At 54.3% G+C, this 18,256-nt stretch overlaps 1 protein-coding gene across 1 annotated transcript in view; it reads right to left on the reverse strand.

Moving 5' to 3' along the window:
• The window catches only part of CROCC (ciliary rootlet coiled-coil, rootletin), a 54,919-nt gene that overhangs the window by 6,341 nt on the left and 30,322 nt on the right, over positions 1 to 18,256 (reverse strand). Inside the window, exons 22-33 of the mRNA XM_006145233.1 lie at positions 15,551 to 15,730; positions 14,703 to 14,837; positions 14,190 to 14,333; positions 13,512 to 13,750; positions 12,989 to 13,148; positions 10,706 to 10,873; positions 9,047 to 9,344; positions 3,350 to 3,519; positions 3,118 to 3,238; positions 2,677 to 2,840; positions 930 to 1,145; positions 94 to 318 (exon numbers count right to left, since the gene is read on the reverse strand). Coding sequence (XP_006145295.1) covers positions 94 to 318; positions 930 to 1,145; positions 2,677 to 2,840; positions 3,118 to 3,238; positions 3,350 to 3,519; positions 9,047 to 9,344; positions 10,706 to 10,873; positions 12,989 to 13,148; positions 13,512 to 13,750; positions 14,190 to 14,333; positions 14,703 to 14,837; positions 15,551 to 15,730 — 2,220 coding nt within the window. The remainder of the gene's footprint in view (positions 1 to 93; positions 319 to 929; positions 1,146 to 2,676; positions 2,841 to 3,117; positions 3,239 to 3,349; positions 3,520 to 9,046; positions 9,345 to 10,705; positions 10,874 to 12,988; positions 13,149 to 13,511; positions 13,751 to 14,189; positions 14,334 to 14,702; positions 14,838 to 15,550; positions 15,731 to 18,256) is intronic.

Below are 18,256 nucleotides of genomic sequence, written 5' to 3' on the forward strand. Positions count from 1 at the left end.
TCCCATAGTCAGCCTCTCTGCCAGACACCCTGCAAGCCTGTTCTTACTGACTCTCCCAGGGCCCTGCCCAGTCAGAGCCTGGCAGCCCCATACCTGGAGCACTTGGCGGTCATGTTCACAGGCAGTCAGGGCCTTCTGCAGGTGCAGATTCTTGTCCTGGGTGCTGGTGAGGCTGGCACTGCTCTGGGCCAGGGCCTCTGTCAGGCTCTGCACCTTATCCCGCAGGGCCCCCTCACTCTCCTCCACCTTAGCTAGGGCCCCGGTCAGCCGATCCACAGTCAGCTGCAAGGTGCCCGCCTTCACCTCACTATCGGCCACCTGGCAGGGGGACAGACAGGACAGTCAAGGGGCTCTGTTCCCATCTGACCTCTATGCCCTGCTCCTCCACTAGGTGAGCCCAGCCCAAGCCCTGCCCACCTCTCTGGGATTCCACTGCTGACAGCCACAGTTCCATGCACCCCCACACACACTGCCTTAGTTGACTGCAGCTCAGTCCAATCCACTACCAGTTATCCACCCTCACCCAGAGCACCATCAGCCTGGTTGTCTCAGACCCTGTGGTCTCATTCCCCTGCTATGGAAGAGAGAGAACAACCACCATGATCCCGAAATTTTGTTAGCAGTTACTGAAAAGAAGCTAGAGCTTAGAGCTGAGTTTCCTAGGGGCAAAGGCAATAAAGGAAATGAGTGAAATCTAACTTGTCCTACATGAACATGAATTCTAATTTTAGCTCTGCCTCTTATTAGCAATGTGACTGGGCCCAATGACATCACTTAAGCCTCCACTTGTCCATCCGTGACAGGGGGATAGCAATAATACTTGCTCTGCAGCTCTACAGGGTTTCAGCAGGGACTGCACAGTCCCTGTAGTTTGCCTGCTGGGGCTAGGGCATGTGGACGCTGTGGGTGCGAGTGGGCAAGGGGCCCACCTGTCTCTGCAGGGAGTCCACCCGGTCCTGCAGGGCCTGGGCCTGGGCCTCTCGGTCACTTAGGCCCAGGCGGCTGCGCTGCAGTTCCCCCTCAAGTGAGCGCCGCTGCAGCTCCAGCTTGATGGTGCGGCTCTCAGAGGCGTCCAGGACCTCCTTCAGGCGCCGCTTGTCGCTCTCCAGCTTCGCCTCGTTGGCCTTCATCTTGTTCATCTTCTCCTGAGGGTGGGGAAGGCTGGGATCCCAGGTGTCCAGTCCACCCAGGCCCCTCCCCACATCCCTCAGGACCCACTCACTGTGTGACCTGAGACTGGCCTGTGCCCACCGGGGGCCTGTCTCCCCAGGATGATGGCTATGAGGATCCCAGAGCACCTTCCAGTTTCCCAGCAGGCCACGTGACCCACAACTACCCCTTCCTGCTCACTGGCCCTGCTTCACGTCTTGTAGCGCAGGGACTGCACTGGCCGGGGCGTCCCACAGCCTGGGCACTGAGAGCCCTGGGCAGGGGCTGTGAATGGCAGGCTCCGAGGGCTTTCCTGCTGGCTGACACCCTCTCCAGAGGCAGCCTGGGGGCTGCACGTGTAACCTGAGCCCATCCAGGCAGCCCTGCAGCCCTCCTGTTCTGGAGTTCCAGGGGACGAGTCTCCTCCCCCTCCTTCAAGGGGGCCAGAGGGTGAAGGGAGCCCAAGGAGTGGGGATGGGACAGGAAGACAGACTGGAGGGCCTTCCTCTCAGTCCACGTTACCATCCCAGCTTCTGCGTGGGTCACAGAGCCCATCAGCACGTGCCCCCGGGCCTGGCACCTCGCACCCTGCTCAGCGTCCCAGCCCTGCCTGTCTGGGCCCAGGCCCCCACACTGGCTCCTGCCCAGCTTTGTTCCTGCCTCTTCCTGCAGCCCCTGTGGCTGGGCCCAAGGCCAGAGCTGAAGCCGCAGACACAACAACCCAGCTCGAGCTGGGCCAGGAGCCAGAGGCAGGGGTGGGCAGTGGGGGCAGAGAGGCAGGGAGGGAGCCAGAAAGCTCAAGACTCAGGCAGCCTGGACTGTCACTTCCTGCCCCAGACAGACAGACACATGGAGGCACAGATGTCCACCAGAGACACAAAAATCCCACAGTGTCACTGGGCTGCTACACAGACTCCCCACACAGGCCCAGGGCACCGCCTGTGGGTAAGAGCGTATGTGCATCATCTCTGGTCTAAAACAAAAATCAGATAGATGACTGGCCTATGGCCAATTAGCAGCAGCGCCAGGACTCGAACCCCAGTCTGCCAGGCTCAAAAGTCCAAGTTTTTTTCTATAGCCTAGTGATCTCAAGTGAAAAGTGATGATAGGGGACCAGAAAGATGGCATAATGGTTACGTTGCTGGACTCCCACGTAGTCGACCATGGTTTGAGTCCCAGACTCAGCAATTTAACAAAACTCACACCAGACGTGTGTGCGTACATGTCCAAAATTCCCAGAGGAGATTGGAAAAGAAGGGATTGAAACATGCCCATTCCCCCAGGGTGATTTCTCACTTTCTGTCTGTCTCTCCGGTGAGCACATGCACCCTATAGCAAAAATCTCTTTCAAAAAAAAGAAACATGATGATGGAATCTGAGCTTGCACCTGCAGAAAGTCCAGTGGGTTTCAGAAGGACCCCGCAAGACACAGAAATGCCCATGGCAGGACTTGGACACCCACGCAGGCCTGCTCGGGTCCCACTGCTAGGCCCACTCCCTCTCCCCGAGGCCCTCACTCCTGCCCACCTGGCTGGCTCGGAGCTCACTCTCAGTGGCATGCAGGCTCCTCTCCAGCGCAGCCACTTGGTCCAGCATGGCCCGGCGCTCCCGCTCGCTGCGCCGCACACTCTCCTCCTGCAGTGCCAGCTCCACCTGGGCGCCACTCAGCCGCCCGTCTGCGCTGCGCCGGGCTGTGGCACCACCAACCCCATCAGGCAGGACAGTCACAGCCCAGAAAATGCACCAGCCCACAGGATGCCCAGCCTGCCCTCCACCCACCGCTGAGTCCACCTGCCAGCACCCCAGAATGTACAGCTCGGGGCATGGGGCATGGGGCAGGTTGACTGGGGAGGGTCCCCTGGGGGTGACAGGCCAGGGCAGGTCCTCTGGAGCCACTCAGGCCAACCTACCAGCCCCAGCTGCTAGAAACATATGAGAACAGAGCGATAACTTGCATGTCAAACTCACCTTCCTCACTTTCAGCCACCGCCTTCTGCAGCTGCCTGGCTCGTGAGGTCGCGCTGTCCCTCTCAGCCTCCATCTCAGCCAACTGGCGACTCAAGACACTCATCTGGGTGCGAAGCTCATCCTGCAGCCCCGGCATGAGGGGAAAGGAGAGACCGCTGCTCTGAGGACCTGCAGCCCCTCCAGGGCCCTTGGCCACCTGGTTCCCTATCCGACCACTCACGCCCAGGCTCACCCGTTCTCTCTGAGCACTCCGTAGTTCCTGCAGGAAATCCCGGAGGGCCATGCGTACTGCCTCTGGGTCCAGGTCAGGAGGTACTGGAGAGGTGGCCGGTCCTGGGGATGATGGCTGGGACCCAGGGCTGCATTCTAAGGGGCTGGGGCTGCTGAGTCCTTCCCCACTTCCTAGGAGGGAAGACACACCCAGGGAGGCAGGAGCCACCAGCCTCACCTGCCTGCAGGGCAGTGGTTGCAATGAGGTGGCTGCAGGCTCCTGTGGCCTGCCTTTGAGAGCACTATGCTACAGAATGGACTCTGTGATGACAGGACTGCCCTGGGGCAGTGACGTGCGGCATGTACACCCTGGTTCCTCCCTCAGCCTGCCAAACCGAGAGGACTCAATGGGAACGCACTACAGGAGTGACAGAAACCCAGGTCGGCCAACCCCAGACACCTGGCCCACCCAAGCAGAGGGACAGACTTGCCAGGTGCAAACCTTAGACATGGGTCTAACCTAAGAGGCTCCGCCTGCCTTGGGGCAGAAAAGGTGCCCCCCGCAATGCCACCTTGCCATTGGCTCCGGCCACTCCGAGACTCGCAGACTTCAGGAGACGGCCCAAGACTCACCACCTCCATCCCAGCCTCAGCGCCATCCTCAGACCCTTCAATGAGACCTTCAGGCGTGGATCAGACCAGCTCCCTCCCCTCCAGGGTCGATGCTTGAGATCTCTGGGGACCTTGACTGGCTATCCGCCTCCAGAGACTGACCACTGTGATCAGCTAGCCTGAGTCGGTCTCGCCCCTCGACCTGACCGCTTTGCTGTGCTCAGTTTTACGTTATGCAGTAGAGGCTGACACTGTGGACAGACACGGATGCATCTGGGGTCTTCCTCACTCATGTCTCGGCCCGTGCTGGATCCGACAGCCCACGTGAGTTTGGCCTAGCACAAACAGGGCCACCTCAGCCTCCTGCCCAATTTACTTACCCTAGCTTAGAGGCCCTACTGCCTACCCCAGCATCACTTCATCTTTACAAGCTGGCCCCTCTGGATCACTCTCAGCTCCCATCTTCTAGAACATTCCCTGTAACAGCCCTCGGGCCTTTCTGTGTGCTGGTCCCACTCTCTTTTCCCCCTTGCTTCTCTTCTGCTGGCCTGTCCTTTAGAGCAGTCTCTCAGAGACCTCCCTGACTTCAGGCAGGGTGGGGTGAGCTCATCCCACCCTCATGGGAGTTTGGTATCTGCCTCCCCACCCAGACCTTGAGTACCTTGAGGGCTGGGCCTCACCTCTCCTGTCCACACTGTGGACACTCCAGCACTCGATCTCTCCCTGTTCTAAGTGCTTTCTTTTCTTTTCTTTTTTTTAAGAATCATTTATTTAATTCCATTTGTTGTTGTTGTTGTTATTATTATTATTATTATTACTAAATTTGACCAGAGAGAGACAGAGAGAAAAAGGGAAAGCGAGAAAGCACGTAGCCAGCTCCGGGACTCGAACTGCAGCTGGCCATGTGGGAATCCAGCGCCTTTATCCAGCACTCCACCTGCAGCCCCTCAGCGCTTTCTGTGAACCAGGCACTGAAGCTCCCCCTATGTTGCCGCATCTCATCCTCACAACAATTCCCTCGCAGGGAAGGACCAATTTCTCCACTTCACAGACAAGGTGGGCTTAAAACAGTTAAGCGAGTTGCTTGGTCTCAACGATGGGAAATTCAGAGCCAGGATTTGAACCTAGGCAACCAACTCCCAAGCAGAAAACCTTGAATCCCATTTAGATGTAGGACCACAGGGAGGGAGAAGAGGGTGGGGCAGCCCCTGGAGGCCCACGCTGGAACTGCAGGCAGGGGTATGCCATGAGCAGGCTCCTACTGTAGTAGTTAGTTAGCCATGAGCGGGCAGCCCTAAGAGAGAAGTGAAAGGCTCATCTAGCTCCGGGGCGCCAGGAGGGCAAGGCAATTTGCCATCTTCCTTCCTTGGGGCCTGAGGGAAGTACACAGGGATGGTTCCGAAATTTTTTCTCTTATCAGAAAGACCTAAGCAAGGGTTTTGGTCAATGTCCTAATTCCCGTTAGGGCGATGGACTAATTGGGCAGTCTAATTGGGGCAACCTGGCTCACATTGGGCATGCGCAATTAGGTGATAAAGTTCCTCATTCTTTACCTGTGAGGAAGGTGCGCAGGTGCAGGAAAAGAACGTGTAGATTCAAATTTAAAGGAAGGACAGAGGCAGCGTAAGGGGCCTCCCACTAATGAATATTCATGACCTCTAGTAATAAAAAAAGAACGGTTACGTAGTACCAAGCTCGGTTGCCACCTGGCAATCTGCCCGCCCAACAACCTTTTTGGGTGTACTTTCTTTCTTTCCTTTCCTTTCTTTCTATTAAACCTTTTCTTCTACCTACTTTATTCATGGTTGCGGTTTCATTTTGCGCCTAGGGACAGATCTCTAATTTTAGTGATCTGAACCCAAAAAACCAAGGACATCACAACGCAGCTCAACACTTTCCCATCCGTTAGCACTACCTCTGCCAAGTGTTTCCTAAACTGCCCCACAAGAAGCAAGCTTGGTCCTTTCCCAGAGGCTCCTGCCCAAAGGTACACCAAGGAGCAGGACCTCCACTCCACCCAGGGCCTCCAGCCCTGGAAGAGCCCATCCCCCGGAGTAAAAGCCAGCGTGGTAGTGGCCCACAAAGACCACTCGAGCAGGGCCTTTGTCCCACACTCACTATGGGGAGTCCCCCGGTGCACAGGACAGGGGTACTTCTGCTCAGGACCCTTCCACTGGGCCCGACTCTTCCACCAGGAGCTCCCTCGACCACTTCATTCTTCCCCATCCCTCACCTCCACAGCAAGGCTCTCCCTGAATCCCACACAAACGGCCTGCCCTCTCTCCCTTTATCTTCATTTGTTTTTATTTTTAATTTGCCACGGGGAGTGAGTGCTCTCTAGAGAGAAAGGTAAAGTGAGAAATCACCGCCCAGGGGAGATGGCCACATCACAATTCTTTCTCCTCCATTTTCTTCCTAAGATCTTGGGCACACAAGCACACATGCCTGGCATGATTTTCAAGCCACCAGGTCCAGGACTCAAACTGTGGTCAACCATGTGAGAGCCTGGCACCTTAACCACTGCACCACCAACTAGCCCCCAGCCTATCGTTCCTTTAGAAGGCCAAATAAAATTCCATTGTATGCTAGAGGCAGTAGGTAGTTAAGGGCACAGAGCTCCCACATGGCCCACCACAGTTCGAATCCTAGACCTGGCAGCTTGCTTTCTCACTTGCTTTCTCTCTCTGGTCAAATTGAAATAAATAAATAAAGTTGAATAATTCTTTTTTAAAAAAAATTCCATTGTATGGATATACTGCTATTTGTTTATCTATTCGTTAATAAATATTGGGTTGTCAGAAAAATCAAGACGCTTTTTTTTTTTTTGAGAGAGGTTTTTGCTATAGGGTGTGTGTACTCATGAGAAAGAGCAAGACAGAGAGACAGAAATCAAGAAATCACCCTCGGGGACGGGAGGGTTAGCCACGCCACAATCCTTTTTTTTTTTTTTTTTTTTTTTTTTACAGGGCTCTTTTGGTTGCCAAAAAAAGAGCGAAGTGAGAAATCACCCCCAGGGGGGATGGACACACCACAATCCCTTCTCCTCCATTCTCCTCTCAGGATCTTGGGCACACATATGCGCCTGGTGTGAGTTTAAGCCACCAGGTCTGGGACTTGAACTGCAGTCGACTACATGGGAGTTCAGCAACACAGCCATTACGCCAACTGCTGGTCCCAATGCCACAATCCCTTCTCCTCCATTTTCCTCTTGAGATTTTGGGCATGCATGCACACATGCTCAACATGGGTTTTAAGCCACTAGGTCTGGGACTCGAACTACGGTCGGCTACGTGGGAGTCCAGAGATGTAAATATTACGTCATCTGCTGGTCCCTTGTGACACATTTTTACTTAGAAAAATATGTCATGATTTTTCCAATGACCCAATATTTGGGTTGTGGGGCCAGAAGGAGGCATGGTGGTCAGGGCTCTGGCTTCCCACATGGCCAACTATGGTTCGAGTCTTGGGCCTGGTGGCTTGCTTTCTCACTTTTCCTCTCTTTTTCTGGTAAGCACAAGTGCCCTATAGCAAATTCAAAATAATAATAACGGCCTGGAGGTTAAGGTGCTGGGCCCACGTGACTGACCACGCCCAGGCCTGGCAGCCTGCTTTCTTATTTTCTCTGTCTCTCTCTCTCTGTCAAATTAACAGATAATAATAATAAACTAAATAAATAATGATTTAAATAATAAATAATATTACATCTTTTACAAATGTGGGTTATTTCTACCTTTGGCTGTTGTGAATAATACTGCTATAAACACTGGTATGCAAGTATGTCTGAGTCTGTTTCTAGTTCTTTGGGGTAATACGTAGGAATGGAACCACTGATTTGCACAGTAATCCTATTTCCAGCTTTGTGAGGAACAGCTAAGCTGCTTTCCACAGTGGATGTGCCATTTGCCATTCCCAACAGCATTGTCCCTCGCTTTACTTTTCCTTACCTACTTTCCAGCCATTGCCACATTACCACCACTGAATACAGTCTATATTTAATATTTTTTTTTTTTTAGTGTTGGAGGGTGCATGCACTCACCAGAGAGAAAGGGAGAGAGAAACCCCTCAATGGGGCTTGATTACACCTCAATCCTTTTTCCTCTATTTTTCCATCCCATCAGGATTATGGGCATGCACACCCAGCCTAAATGTTTTTTAAGGCAAGCCCAGGATTTTGACCATGGCTCAGCTTCCTATGCAGCGCTTAACTGCCGCTGTGCTACGAGATGGTCCTCTCTTGTTTAATTCATGCATCATGTCTGTGGTCTGCTATTCCCATGGCTCTGAGCACCCAAGAGCCAACAAGCTTTTCAGTTTTGCTTACACTCCACCCCTAGCGCTTAAAACTGCCTTTGGCACACCATCAAATTGCACACTTGTACCAACCAACGTGATCCTGGGGATGCCTGGATTTGAAGAGGCACCAGCTCCATATTCCACAATTCCCCACAGTCCTAAGATCCCACAGGTTCTCTGGCTGAGACAAGGTGAACACTCCTTAAAGGGCTGCACCCCCAGCTCAGGAGCGCTCTCCCAGCATCATCCACCATCCACCGGGAGCAGGTGGGGCTGGAACAGTCTTTTCAGGGGTCAAGCCTGGCTTGTACCGTGTGTGGGGTAGATGTAGGGGTCACAGACCGGGTGTGGATGGGAGGCTGAAGAGGATGGGGTGCTGGTGTAGAGGGGCAGGCGTTAATCAGGAGGATGGAAGCTCAAAGGCCCAGAAAAGGAGTTGGGGCATTAAGGATCGCCCACCTCCCTTAAAGAGAAGCGACCTTGGGGCCGGCAGGTGGTGTGGTGGTTACAGGCTCTGGATTCCCACATGGCCAACGCGGTCCAAATCCCCAACCTGGCTGCTTGCTTCCTCTCTCTGTCTGTCTCTCTCTTGTCAAATTAAAATAAATAAATAAATAGCAATAACAAATGGAATTAAATAAATAAATATTTTTAAAAAGAGAGAGAGAAGCGACCTTGACGAAAGGCTGGATCCCTAAACGGGTGAGGTCAGAGCCTCAGAGACGGGTGGGGCCCGCGGAGGTGTGGCCCAGCGAAGGGCCCCGGACTGGGCGAGGCCCGCCTCCCGGCCCTCCCATCCTCTTCAGGTGCTCACCTCCAGCAGGTGGCTCCCGGGCAGGCCCGCCCAGCTGAGCCTCGGCCGCGCGCCGCTGCGCCTCCACGCGGGCCAACTCGGTTTCCAGGCCTTGCGCCCGGCCTTCTGCCGCGCTCAGCCGCAGCCCCAGCTCCGCAGCCTCGGCCCGTGCTGCCTCCAGCTTCAGCTCCAGGCCCCGAACATGGTCCAGCTGTTTTTTCTCGGCGCTGCGTGCCTCCTCCAGGGAGCCCAACAGGCCTCGCTCACGAGTCCGGAACTCGCCCTCTTGTTCCTGCAGCTTCCGCTGCGCTCCGTGGAGCTGGGGCGGGAGGGAAGCCAGGAGGTAGTGGGTTAGCGACCCCGACCCCAACCTCTCAGTCCAGCCTAGAGCCCCCAACCCTAGTGGCTGGTGCAACACGCGTTCCTTTAGTGAACCCCACCCGTACGGGTGGTATGAGAATATTCATGGAGCGTGGAAAGCAAATTATTAGTGTTTTTTTTTTAAATTTGCCAGAGGGCACTCGCCAGCGGGGGGGAAAAAAGGAGAAAGCCAGGAAACATCCCCCACCCTGGTAAGTGGTCACACTGCAATGGCTTCACCTTTCCCTCCTTTTGGGATTTTAGGCACGCACAGGTGCCCGCCTATGCCAAGTTGACCACGTGGGGTCCAGCTCACATAAGCACCAAGCCAAGGCTGGCCCTAGAGTTTGTTTCTCAGTCTCTTCCCTCTGTGTAAGACTTGTAATGTACCAGTTTATTACTGACAACAGCTAATACTTAGTGCCAGGCACTAAGTACTCTCCAAAAAAGAAATTAGTTATTACTCTATGAATCATCCCATTTTACAGGTGGTAAAATTGAGGTGCAGAGAAGTTAAGTAGTTGTTCAAGGCCACACGGTAAACTGCAGAGCCAGAATACAAGCCTGGCACTCAAGCCCCAGTGGCCCTTCTCCTAATCACCAGCTATACTGCCTCTCAGTGCACGTAATTTACTGATATGCATAAAATGGGGACATAAACTAAAAAATTATCTACTGATGAGATGCCTGATCAGTTACAAAAATAACCCACTGGTTTAGAGAATGAGTCAGCCTCACAAGGCTATCAACTTCCCTACAAGCCCCACCTAATGAGCCAGTGGGATGCCAGGCCCTGTGCCAGGCCCTTCATATGCGTGCCCTGCTAGCACACGGGCCCCTTTCCCATGAGCACTTGGAAGCACAGAGAGGCTAAGTACCTGGGTCAAGGTAACACAGTAGATTCAAGGCAGTGAAACTGCAGGAAAAGGCAGAGAGGAAAGAGCGTGGGTCAGACGGACCTACATGGCTGTGTAACCCTGGGTAGATCCCTTGGCCTCTCTGAGCTTCAGTGTCCGGTGCTCTCTGTAAATGGGGCAAACTGTACCTAACTCGTGGGCTGCTAGGATAATCACACAAGGTTATATCTATAGAACTTTCTTTCCCTCTCCTCTCCCTCCCCATTTTGTGCTTGTACAAAGTAGGTCCATGGTTCTTCCCATGGTGGTTATTATAACTGGGGACGAGTCAAGGGGTGCAGGCGACAGGAACAAGTCCCAGGAGTAGTCTATCAGAATGACTCCAGCATTTTCCCGCTGAAGACAGCCTTCATACCGACTAGATCATTCCCCTTCCACGTTGCTCACCCATCTGCCCAGTTACCTCCTGTCGCACAGCCTCCAGGCTGGCCTCGCCCTTCAGCATCCTCTGACGGAGGCCCAGGGCCTCCCGCCGGCTCTCCTTCTCTGCCCGCTCGCCCAGAGCCAGGCGGCCCTGCAGCTCTGCCAGCTCCCGGCCCAGCCTGGCATTCTCACTGTCCAGTGTCTTCATCTGTAGGAGAATGTGAACAGGAGGCTCAGTTCCATCCCATGTTCTGCCCTGTCCTGGCCTAGGGGGCACCGGGACCCACTGCTCCAAGGACCAGCATCAAATACCACCCAGATCCACCAGGAGCCTTCTCATCCACCTTGCTGAGCTGGGGCATGCCAGGTCCCAAAGGCTCACAACTACCTTCTGGGGCCAGCAGGTAGCGTAGCGGGTAAGGCATTGGATCCCACATGGCCAAGTGCATAGTTTGAGTCCCAGACCCAGGCAACTTGAACATCATGGCAGACACACATGGGAGTGTGCCCAGAATCCCAAGAGGAGGCGAGAGGTGAAGGGATTGTGAAGCAGCCATCCCCCCTGGGGGGGGGTGGATTTCTCATTTTCTCTGTGTGTTCTGGCAGGCATATGTGCCCTGTAGAGAAAAAAAAAAAATCTACCTTCCATGGGGAGTGGGGAAGGGGAGGATGAGTGCCTATCAGACCAGGAGTTCCGTGGGGTAAACTGCGGCTCCCTGCCTCGCCTTTCATCTCTGTGATGATGAGCTTTTCGGCTGCTTATGTATCCAGTCCTGTGCTAAGCACTTCACTTATATTGATTCATTTAATCTTCACACAACCTTGTGTGGGTACACACTAATTATTCTTACTTAGCAGATGAGAAAACAGGTTCAGAGAGGTCAAGTGCCTTGCCCAAGGTCACACAGCCCACAAGTAGCAGACCAAGGTTCAATTCCTATTGTACTGGGTCATCAGAAAAGTCATGATGTATTTTTCTGTTTCTCTATGCAAAAATACATCATGACTTTTCCAACAACCCAATAGATAAAAGGAACTTAAAATTGTGTTTTATGTTTTGAGAGATTTTTGCTATAGGGGATGTGTGCTCGCCAGAGACACACAGAGAGACAGAGAGACAGAAAGTGAGAAATCATCCCCCTGGGGGCGTGGCCACACCACAATCCCTCCATTCTCCTCTCAGGACATTGGGCATGCACACACACACATGTCCCCCAGGTCTGGGACTCAAACCACAAAGTCAGCCAAGTTGGATCCAGCTGTCCTAGCCTCTGTGCCACCTGCTTGGCCCAGGTTTCTTTACATCTTAAAATAGTTGAAAATGGTTCATTTCTCAATGCTTGAAAGAAATGAAAAGAAGAACATATGAAATTTTTAGCATACAAAAATGACATGAAGTTCAGAGTTCAGGGTTCATAAGCAAAGCTGTGCTGGAACATGGGTGCCATCCGTGCACTGTCCAGGCTGCTTTCTCATGACAGCAGAGATGGGTAGCAGCACACAGATCAGAAATCACCCCCAGGGAGGACGGCCACGCCACAATCCCTTTTCCTCCATTCTCCTCTCAGGATCTTGGGCACACATGCACACACGCTTGGCATGACTTTAAGCCACCGGGTCCAGGATTTGAACCGTGGTCAACTACGTGGGAGTCCAAAGACAACCATTACGCCATCTGCTGATCCCTTCTCTTCTTTTTAATAAAAAGATTTATTTATTTATTATTTCTTTAATTCCATTTGTTATTACTATTAAATTCAACCAGAGAGAAAGGGAAAGCGAGAAAGCAAGCTGCCACGTGTGGGACTTGAACTACAGTCGACCACGTGGGAGTCCAGCACCTTAACTACCACACCACCTGCTGGCCCCTGAATTTAAAAAAACAAACAAAACAAAACATCTTTCTGATGAGAGAGAAAGTGAGAAAGCAAGCCACCAGGTCTAGAACTTGAGCCGCGGTCTGCCATATGGGAATCCAGCACCTTAAGCACAAGGCCACCCACCTGCCAGCTCCTACTTTTTGGTTCTTTTCAAGTTTGCTAGCCCCTAATTGAGCTCATGGGATCTGTACCTCTCGTTGTTTACAGATTCCTTTGTGAACTGGACAAGAGCTCCACCCTCCTGGACAAATGTAAGCCTGAGGGCACAGACCCCTGTACAGGATCAGGGGGCCAAGGACTCCTCAAGCCCCATCTGCTCGGACCAAGCTCAGGAAAGACGGCTCATCGTAGCCAAGCCCCTGTGAGGGAGCACCTCCAGAAAGGGGTGTTCCGGGACCGGGGCACACAGCATGCCCAGCAAGTGGCTGGCATGGGGGCGGTACCTGCCGCCGGAGCTCCTGCAGCTCCCGCCGAGCCTCCAACCGTGAGCGCTCCACCTCCTGCAGCCCGGCCCGCAGCTCTCCAGCCTCCTTGGCCACGGCTGCCCGTGCCTCCTCGAGGAGTGCCAGCTTCTGTTCCTTGTCCTCATTAGCAAGCTTCAGGCTGGAGGGGACAGAGGCCAGAGGCTGCCCTGGGTCCTCGAGAATGGTCTGCAGCTCTCCTCGCCAGCTTGTGCCCTAGAGGTGTCCAAGTGCTACCTGCTACGTGGCCCTTCCTGAGCTGAGCCCTTGGGGCTGGGGCCAGTCCCTCAGCCAGGAGAGGCAGACCAGTGACTTCAGGTGGGGGCCTGTTTCCAGGGTGATGACAGCAGGCGGGGACCCCAACCCTACCTGCCACCATCTTTCCCTTTTCTACAGGTAGAAAAACTATCCAATGACCCACGTGTGCAATTTTCCCAGAACCGGAGGCTGAGTTAGGTTTCAGGGAAGAGACTCGGTGAGGACAGGGTGGTCCCTGTCAGCCCACCTGATGCGCTCGCTCTCAGCCTTCTTCAAGGAGGCCCGCAGTTCCTCGTTGGAGCGCCGCAGGGCCTCGCGCTCCTTGGCACCTTCACTCAGGCTGCGCCGCAGTTCACCTGCCTCCTGGCGCTGGGCCTCGCGGCCCTCCTGGCTCTCCCGCACCTTGCGCTGAGCTTCCAGAAGCTCCCGCCGCAGCCCATCGCGAGCATCTTCCAGCAGACGCAGCTGAGTCCGAAGCTCTTCTGCCTGCGAGCACAGATGTCCGAGGACCAGGGTCAGGACCTCCAGTGAGCTCGGTCAGAGGATCAGGCCTGAACCCAAATACCTGGCCACAGGGCGCTGGCCCCCGCCCCCTGCAGCGACTCCGACTGCAGTCTGTTGATCTGGCACAAGGCATGCTGGAGTCAGCACTGTTTGGGCCTGAAATAAGTATCAACCAGGATCGCCCTGTAGACAACACCCAGGGTGAAAAGACCCCACTCTCCTTCCTTGAGATCCCAGAGTTCCACTTGGACACAGCAGGCACTCAGGACACGCTTGCCACCTCCTCTCTATGTGGGCCATTCATTTGTCCTCAGACGCAGAGAGGACTATGACGGTCCTCTGGCCCTGAAGGACCAGGCCCCCAGCAGGCATGCAGCGGCATGGAGCAGGCGCTGCCCTGAGGGGTGGTGGGCCGGCTCACCTCGCGCAGGGAGGACTCCCGCTGCCTGCCCAGGTCTCGCGCCTGCTCTTGCAGCCGCTTCACCTCCTGGGCATGGGCCGCAGCAGCCTCTTCACACTGGGCCCGCAGATCACGCAGCTCAGATGTCAGGGTGTTCACGGTGCCCTGGACAGGCAGGAGATGCTGACATGGTCCTCCGGGACCCCTGCTCCTCAGGCTCCACCCGCCGGCTGAACTCTCCACTTTCAGTTCCAAGTTAGAGACTCTCCTGCTGTCCTCCCAAACCTTTGGCCGCCCCTCCAGGGCCAGCGAGTGCTGTTCCCATCACTGGCTCTCCGTCACGGTAGGGGAGTCACTAGGGTATGCTGGGCCACCTCCCTCAGGTGGAGACCCCTAAAGGAAGGGCCAAACTACCCTGCCCCCGGCCTGGAGTCTTCTCCAGGGCAGGCCATGCCTCCCCTCCCACAGGGGCTCCTCCTGGCCTGGGTGTACCCTGCCATGTGGATGGCGACATGGCTGCCCAGCCTGCCCTACCCGGTCCTGCTCCTGCCGGCTCTGCGCGTCTCGCTTCTGCCGCTCCATCTCCAGGGAGATGGCAGCCAGGCTATGCCGGGTGCCCATCAGCTTCTCCGACAGGGCTGTCTTCTCAGACTCCTTCAGGGACAAGGCCTGGGCAGAGGCAGGAAATGCCTCGGGAAGTTGGCGGCCCCAGGTGGCACACTCAAGGCTCTTCCTCAGCCTATCCTGGGCCTTTGGGGGTGCCATGGCCTGATGGGCCATCACGGCAGACCCAGGGCAGGGAGCATGCTGGCCCCCTGGAGCCCTGGGCAGGGATTCAGCGGCAGTAACAGTAACCCAGGGAGGAAACACTTGCACAGCTCACTAACTTGCCACCACAACCCCGAGGCCAAGTCTTCCGTTGTGCTCATGTTACAAACGCGGAAACTGAGGTCCAACAAGTAAAGGCACTTGCCCGGGGTGACAGAGCTGGCAGTCTGCCCCGGCTCCATCCCAGTATGGGAAAGTCACGGGTTAGTTCTTGGGGAGGGCTGGCTGCTGCTTGTGGGTGTGGGCACAGCAATAAGGCAGTTGTGAGGACGCCACAGCCAGCTTGGGGTGGGCAGAAGTATGGGAGAACGTGGGTGGCTCTCCTGGTGTCACAACTGTCCCTGACAGTGGGCGTGCTCCCGCCGTGTGCCAGCAGGGGCTCAGCAATGCTGCACAGACGTCCCTATCACTGCCTTACCCTGCAGTGAGGCAGTGGGCCCAGAGAGGGAAGCAGCCTGCCCCAGGGTTCGTAGCTGCCAGGTGGCTGCACAGGGACCAGCCATGAATAGGGGGTCCCTGGGGCAGCAGTGGAAGACTCCGCAGGACTCACAAACCTGCTGCTTCTCGCTCTCGGCCAGGAGGAGACCCTCGTCACGCTCCTGCTGCAGGGCGGCGATCTCCTCGCTCAGCTCTTCCTTCTCGGCCTCCAGCCGGGCCAGCAGCTCCTCCCGCTCCCGCTGCAGCTGGCCCTGCAGCTGCGCCCGCTCGGCCTCCAGCTCCCGCCATGCCGCCTCCTGAGGGCCAGACCGGTACATGAGACTCACCAGGCCAGGCCCAAGCAGCTCCTTGTAAACCTCAGGGCAGCAAGGGCTGTGTGCACCCTGTACCAAAGAGCAAGCATGGTGACCCGGTAACTACAGGAGGGTGAAGAGGCTGTGACCAGGACGCCGGGCTGTGAACACCCTCAGGCGAGCAGCTGTCAGCCAGGTAAATGGGAAAAGGAGAAGAACCCCAGACCAAGAGCACAGCCCTGAAGAGGCCTGGAGGACAGAATAGACGGGACACACGAGGACACCTGAGGAAACGTGGGGCACCAGGCCAGAGCCACAGGCAGCAGCCACAGGGCTGTGGGGATTCTGAGAACAGTAGAAAAAAGGGCACAAGCCAAAGCAGCAGGGAGAACCCTGAGCTTCAGCTTCCAGACAGTGCTGCAAGAGAGACTGAGACTGGGGTGGAGCGGAGTGAGAGCCAGTCTGGGTCTCCAGAGGGGTTGGAGAGAAGAGGACAGATTTAGGCATATTAATGAGGTCAAGCCCATTGGTGTAATGGGCAGGAGGAGCCCACAGGCAAGGACAGCCCACTGGAGTGCCCAGAACAGAGCATGGCCCAGCACAAGCCCCAAACAGCTTTGTGAAAAGCAGAGGCGCGAGGCTTTGCTGCCCTCTTCCGGAGAAATGTGGCTATGCCTACCCAAACCCATGAGGACCACAGGGTGGGCAGCACCCCCTGGAGGCACTCTGCAACAGCCTGGTAGTCTGTGGAAGCGGCCCTGTCCAGGATGGGTAGCTGTGTCCCCAGGGCCACCCTGGAGAGTATCCCAGTAGCACTAATAGTAATTTATGGAGGGGCCGGCAGGTGGCCTAGTGGTTAAGGCACTGGACTCCCACAAGGCCAACTGCGGTTCAAGTTCCAGACCTGGTGGCTTTCTCACTTTCCCTCTCTCTCTCTTTATCTCACTCTGTCCCTCTCTGAGAGTTTTGTGGGGTTTTTTTTGGTTTTGTTTTGTTTTGTTTTTGCTATAGGGTACATGAGCTCACCAGACAGAGAGAGACAGAGAGACAGAAAGCGAGAAATCATCCCCCCAGGGGGGATGGCCACGCCACAATCTCTTCTCTTCCATTCTCCTCTTGGGATCTTGGGCATGCACGCACACACGCCCAGCGTGAGTTTTAAGCCACCGAGTCCGGGACACGAACCGCGGTCAACTACGTGGGAGTCCAGCGGCATAGCCATTACGCTAACTGGTAGTCCCACATTCTGTCCCTCTCTGGTCAAATTAAAACAAACAGATAAGTAAAATTAAATAAAATAATTATTTAAAAAATAATAATTAATGGGGACCAGCAGGTGGTGTGGTGGTTAGGATGCTGGACATTCCCACATGGCTGACTATGGTTCGAGTCCTGGACCTGGTGACTTGCTTTCTCACTTTCTCTCTCTCTGTCTTTCTGGTCAAAATAAGTAAATGAATAAGTAAAATTAAAAATAATTTTTTAAAAATGTTTTAAATAAATAGAAAAATAATAATTATTTATGGAGCATTTACTATTGATCATCTCACCTCATCTTCACAATACCTTGTAGTGTTCTATCCCCACTTCCACAAGTGGGGACCTGACGTAGTATCTCCAGTATGTGAGCAAGGTGAGATTAAAACCAGGCAACATCAGGTCCAGTGTTCTAATAACTTCCCTGGCCTCACAATGATCCTTCACATATAAACAGTACTTCTAAGCAAATGAAAGTGCTTTTCTGCTATACATTAGGTCAGCATTTCTTTCATTCTCTCTTTTTTTTTTTAGAGGTTTTTGCCTAAGCAAGAAATCACCCTCCCAGGGGGGATGGCCATGCCACAGTCACTTCTCCTCCATTCTCCTCTTGAGATCTTGGGCATACTCACATACACACATGCACCTGGCGTGAGTTTTAAGCCACTGGGTCCAGGACTTGAACCGCGGTTGACTAATGTGAGTCCAGAAGCATAGCCATTACACCAAATGCTGGTCCCTTTTTTTTTTTAATTTTTGCCAGATGGTAGTGGTGGTGAAGGGGGACTATTTAGGAGAAGGAAGGGTAGTAAGAAAGCATAAACCTTGGGGGATGGCCACGATGCAGTCCCTTCTCCTCCATTCTCTTGGGATGTTGAACATGCATGCACACATGCCCAATGTTTTTCAGGTCACAAGATCTGGAACTTGAACCACATCATGAGCCATGTGGGATCTGGCCGTCTTAACCACCAAGCTACTAGCTGGGCCAGATCAGCATTTCTTTCTCTCTCTTTCTCTCTCTCTCTTTTTAAGAATTACTGATTTAATTTCATTATTATTTTTTAATTTGTTATAGAGGATACACGTGCTCATCACATGTATAAGATAAGAGAGAAAAGAGAGAGAGAGAGAAGCAAAGCCACGAGATCCAGAACTCTAACCGCATTTGCCATGCGAGAGTCCAGTGCCCTAACCACATGCCACCTGCTGGCCCTGAGGTCAGCGTTTCTTTTTTCTTTTTTGGAGGTTTTTTGCTTATAGGGCGTGTGC

The sequence above is a fragment of the Tupaia chinensis genome, unplaced genomic scaffold (assembly GCF_000334495.1).
Source record: "Tupaia chinensis unplaced genomic scaffold, TupChi_1.0 Scaffold000146_1, whole genome shotgun sequence".
Lineage (NCBI taxonomy): Eukaryota > Metazoa > Chordata > Mammalia > Scandentia > Tupaiidae > Tupaia > Tupaia belangeri.